Raw genomic sequence first — 5,397 nt, 5'->3', positions numbered from 1 at the left:
ATCCCCACAACTCCAGCCAGCCAAACATGCCCTGAAGGCATTCGGAGCCAGCCAAAAAAAAAAGAGAATAAAGGAGAAATCTTATGCCCATGTCTTGTACTCTGGGTAACTACTCTGAAAATAATAATGTGCCATGTATTAACTATTGCTATACTCTGATAATTTTGTTTTATTTTTTCCATAAGTTAAAAAAATATCAACAATATGGTGCGTGTAGAGGCTGATCCAGTATGAAGGCACAGCAGTTTCCACAACGTCAGCATAGTACAGTCACTTGTAATTAATGCTATGATTTTTGTTTTCCATTAGTCTTTTAAAATAAATTTATCTAACATGTAATTAAAAAACAAACAAAATGAAAAAATCCCCAAAGACTTGTTGCACTCATGGTTGAGGCTCTCTGGAGAGAGCAGAGCTCGCATTCACGTGTCAGCTAAAGAGGAGCGTTTGACTGGATTTACTGCGGTGGGTGTGGTGTGCCTGTAGTCCAGGGCAAGAGCTCCCTCTCCCATGGGCTGGAACGTGTGTGATTTGGACTTTACTCTCATCAAGAGAGAGAGCATGGCACAGCTCAGTCTCCACACGGGGCCGCCTGACTTTGAACTTCCTAGCTTGTCCAGGTCTGAGGCAAAAGGACTAGGAAGCAACAGAGCTTGAAAGCTGTCAAGGGTCAAACATCCCGTGTGGACTCAGTCTGTTTATTCTGCGGGTGGCATGAGTAGGGGTGCTGTGTGACCATTCTGGTCCAGCCATTTGGTAATCCTATTCTGCATTTCTCTTGGGTATGAACCCAGGCACACAATAGCCAGGTTGTGCATTCAACTTTGGTAAATACCGCAAGAATTTTCCAACATGATGTACCTCTTTCCACAAAATGTATGGTTGTACCACAGCCTGTCCATTGTGTAGCTAAGAGATGATTGATTTCTTTCCAGCGTCTGTATCTACAAGGAAAGCTGCTTCAGACATTCACAGGAAGTTTTCTGTGGGAATGAGTAGAGGTTGTCATTTCACCCAGGGAACTGCCTCAGTGATGCTGGTCTTTGAGCTCTGCTTTAGTTGATTTCTCTTACTGTAACAGAATACTCACAACTGGGAGACATATGAAGAGAAGAGGTTGGTTAGCCTCAGGGCTCTGGAGGCTGACAGGTTCAAGGTGAGGTGGTCCCCTCTAGTGCGGGCCTGGTGCTGTGCTGCCAGGGGGCAGAAGGCGTCACATGGCAGGAGCAGATGTGACAGTGACAGAGGAGAACCTGTGGAAGAGCAGAAGATGGAGGGGGCGTAGCTTTACTCACACGAGATGATGAGACCCATTCTGTGAGAGCACGAACTCACTTCCGCAGGCAGCTTTAGTCTTCTCATGACAGCTCTGTCCCCGAAATCTGAACTTCCACCGACACTGCCACATGCAGAGATTAAGTCTCATCGTGGGTTTTGAGGTGTATAAAACATACTCGAAGCATAAGAACGTCTTCCTATTCTGATTAGAGTACTCAGAGCGCATCAGTTGAAGGGTTCTTGCTTTTCTTTCCTTAGTGCCAAACGTCCATAAGAGGGGTCTTACCACAGAGAGGCTTATACACCTTTGTCGTCCACTTTTTTCAAGCCAAATACCCATCGCTTTCTCCACTTGTATATCTGAATGGAAACAAGTACTTTGGTAAGTTGCCACTGGCGGGCCCGCACGTGCACCCGGGGCTGTCTTGCAGTCACGTGACAGGACCCCCCTCTCTGCTCAGGTACCTTCGAGGCCTTCTTTTGCCCCAATGTGCTCGGCTGTCAGGCCATCATTTATATCAAGGGCCATGAAGCATTTCCAATGGAAGCGACTCACTTGTCCATGCAATTCTCAATCACAGATAACATGTCCTTCGTGTTGGTACGTAGCACCTCTGCCTGCCTTCTTTCCTTGTGGCTTCCCTGCGTCTGTCAGCTCACAGCAATCATTTCTCCAAGGAACTGAAGTCATATTTATGGGACAGTGGTGACATTTTATAGCTTTCACCCTGGCAGGAAAAAAGCATGTGACAAGGAAACTCCTGGGAAATGGGAATGATAGAGTGCAAGTGTCCTACCTGCTCCCCAGACCTGGTCTGCCATCTCCCCACAGTACTTGGCACTCCTTGCTCCTCTCAGCTTCTGTGGGCACTTTCCCTCCTGCTTCTGTCCTGCTCTCTCACTCCCACTGTGGTGCTTTCTCCCTCCTCCTGGATGTTGCCCTGGTTGCAGGCTCCTGAGCCCACAGTGGCATCATTCATCTTTGGATAACTTCAGCTGCACCTGTTGATTCTGCTGTTTGCCTTGTGGGAGAGGCACCCACATCACTGAATTCATCCTTGCTCCTTCCTCAGAACCAGGAAATGTTTCCCAGGGCCTGCCCTGTGGCCCACCGTGCTCAGCTCAGGCCTCCTGCTCTTGTGCAGATGCCCACACCCCAGACGCAGCAGCTGGTTGTGCTCCTGTTCCATTCCTGGCCCCAGAACCTGGCACTCTACAGATGTTTACTAAGCCATCAAGCATGAACACAGTGGGCTTTCCCCAGTTGTGAGCTGGAAGAACATCTGAAATCTCCTACAGCATTGTCAGGGGCATGGTCTCACCTGTGCAGGGGTACAGAGGGCTGAGGGGCACTTTGAAAGACTGGGGCTGCCACTCTTCCTTAGTTCTGCCACTTCTGTGTGCTTACATTTACAAATACAGAGCAACAATCCCTGCAAACCTGGGAGACTTTTGGTCACTTGGGTCCCTGATCGTCCTAACAGCTCCTGCTCACCTCCAGGGCAGCCACAGAGATGCTGCCACTGGAGCAGGTGCTTTGAAGAGGTTGTGCGGTGTTCATTGTTTCCTAGCAATGAGGGTTGAGCATTTCACCCTGCTGTAGGTTGGCTCCTGTGATTCTTCTTTTGATAACTCCCATCTCCTCCGGCCATGGGCTTAATGCTAAAGCGCACTAATCTCATTGCAAATCCACACACGCATTGATGGGTTTCTTTTAGTTCCGAATCCTAGTGGTGCCAGCAGCGGATTTCAAATACCAACCAATGCCCAAAACCTCAGTGGACAAGTCTGTTGAATTTATCACCAAATGTGGAGGAAACGACTTTTATATCAAGTAAGTGTCACATTATAGGGGAATGCTGCCATCCATGGACATACCCACATTCCCAGCCAGATGGGAAGAAGATGGCCTTGGTTCTACCTGCTTCCCCTCACTGCCCATGGAAGCTGCCACCAGGAGTCTTGGGTCCAAGGAAGGCCCTGCTCTCTCTCTCTCTCTCTCTCTCTCTCTCTCTCTCTCTCTCTCTCTCTCTGCCCTTTAGCAGACCTTGCCAGGCTCCTGCTGGGTGAGGTAACTGGCCTTAACTTTGAACTCCACCGAGGGTCACCCTCTGAGCTACATGAGGGCTATCTCCCTCTTTGCTGTTTCCTGTTCGCCCCTGTGGATGTCCACCATATCTGTTCACCAGTCCCATGCTGGGTGGCTGGGAGCTAAGAGAGATGCATCCAGTGCTTCCAGTACACAACACTGAGTAGGTCCTGATAAAGCCAGATATGGTCCTGTAATCTCAGCACTGGGAGGCTGAGGCAGGAGGATCACAAGTTCAAGCCCAGCTTTAAGGAGATGTCACTCAGTAGAAGGCTTTAAGTACATTCTCCAGCATGATAAAAACAAAAACAAAAACTCATCTTCCTCTTCATCATCTTCTCACTGTAAATGACTGCAGTGTTGAGACGCAGCTCCCAGAGCGTCTAGTTCAGTCCACAGTGTGTTTTCCTCCTTTGATCCCAGCTACTCATAGCTTGCTCTGACCATCAGTGTGACATCTTCTTCTAGACTGGACAGCTGGGTGACTGTCACCAACTCAGTCCCCTTTCTTCCTAGACCCCAGGGCCCAGGGCCGCTGCTTGGTGGAGCAGGTGGGAAGGGGAGGCTTGGGGCACTTTGGGCACACATCCTGGAGCATCACTGAGAGCTGCTTTTTTGTCTCCTCAGCCCCAAGACAGCTTCTTTGTTCTGTAAGCATTACACCAGGTCCCTGGTGGCCCTGTACCATGACGGCGCCCTGCCTTGTGCGTGCCACCCTGCTGGGTCCATCAGACACAGCTGTAGTTCCGACGGTGGGCAATGCCTGTGCCAACCCAATGTCATCGGGCGGCAGTGCACCCACTGTGCAGCGGGCCACTATGGATTCCCACACTGCAGGCGTAAGTGAGCCTTCCCAGTCTTGGGGGCTTCTTTGGTGCCTGAGGTGACACTCAGGGTTTCCTAGAGATGCACTGGAAAGGTTTGTGAAATGCCACTTTTGATTCAGAGGACCTGGGCTGGATCAAGAGACCCAGCTGATACCCACACTACTGGTCAACAGACCCCATTCCAGATAGCGTGGCTCAAGAAGATAAATTGGGCAAATCAGATAGTCTTCAAGGTAGAATCTCAAACAGTTCAATCTCCTTGCTGGCAGAAGTGCCTTCAGTTTTATGTCCAGCCAAACGTCAGTTGAGACAGGAGAGCTAGGGTCGCATGGGATGAGAAATCCTTGCACTGTTATCTAAGGCTGTCCTGTGGCCCTAGGTGTAGGGTCAGCGCTTGTCATAGGGTGACAGTGAGAAGTCAAGATGTAAAGCCTTTCCTCGGGTGGCAGGATGACATCACTACTGACCTGGGGCCATGAGCCTGCAGGGCCCTGTGGGCCTGTGAGCAGCCCCTCCTTGGTTCTTCTAGAACTTTCTAATAAACGGGCTTCACACTAAATGTGGGAGCTTGGTGAGGTCCTTGAGGTACCTATCTTAGCACCAGGATCTGCACACCAGGTCTGCCAGGAGCACTTGATATGCTTGGTGTTTTCAGAAATGGGGCTGCCAGATCAACCATAGTCAAAGCATTCATAATGACATTTTGGGAGAGGCCTCGGAAGCTTCTGGAAGCTCTGGGAAGTTGGTGCAGTTTGGCTAGAGGTCAGGCAGCATCTTAACCCTTACATGGTGTCTCTTTGTCCCCTGGCCAGCGTGCAACTGTAGTGGGCGCCTCTGTGACGAGACAACGGGGGAGTGCCTGTGCCCCCCCAACACGGTGCCACCCCAGTGTCAGACCTGCGAGGAGCATGCCTATAACTTCCACCCTGTGGCTGGCTGTGAAAGCTGCAACTGCTCCCCGAATGGCACCTTTGGTGCTGGGAAGTGTGACCCAGTCACCGGGCAGTGCAGGTGAGTCAGGGAGGCTCTGAGTCCAGTCCTGTGAAGGGAGGGGAGGCGCCATGTGGATGTCCACATGCTGGTTATTCTTGCTCTCCCTTCCCACTGCCCTGGGAGTGGTGCTTAGCTCCGGGGGAACTTCTGGCAGGATGGGGCGCAGCAGGTGCATAAAGTGGCCCCTGCGGTCAGGGCAGAGCCTAGGTG

The 5,397-nt window shown here is 50.8% G+C and overlaps 1 protein-coding gene across 1 annotated transcript in view; it reads left to right on the top strand.

Moving 5' to 3' along the window:
• The window catches only part of Lama3 (laminin subunit alpha 3), a 243,587-nt gene that overhangs the window by 144,767 nt on the left and 93,423 nt on the right, over positions 1 to 5,397 (top strand). The window contains exons 27-31 of the mRNA XM_023720392.1: positions 1,537 to 1,660; positions 1,740 to 1,879; positions 2,997 to 3,112; positions 3,995 to 4,206; positions 5,007 to 5,205. Coding sequence (XP_023576160.1) covers positions 1,537 to 1,660; positions 1,740 to 1,879; positions 2,997 to 3,112; positions 3,995 to 4,206; positions 5,007 to 5,205 — 791 coding nt within the window. The remainder of the gene's footprint in view (positions 1 to 1,536; positions 1,661 to 1,739; positions 1,880 to 2,996; positions 3,113 to 3,994; positions 4,207 to 5,006; positions 5,206 to 5,397) is intronic.

The sequence above is a fragment of the Octodon degus genome, unplaced genomic scaffold (assembly GCF_000260255.1).
Source record: "Octodon degus isolate 3935 unplaced genomic scaffold, OctDeg1.0 scaffold00075, whole genome shotgun sequence".
Taxonomy (NCBI): Eukaryota; Metazoa; Chordata; class Mammalia; order Rodentia; family Octodontidae; genus Octodon; species Octodon degus.
Note: the sequence above shows the minus strand (reverse complement) of the source record. Positions and strands in the feature narration are given on the sequence as shown.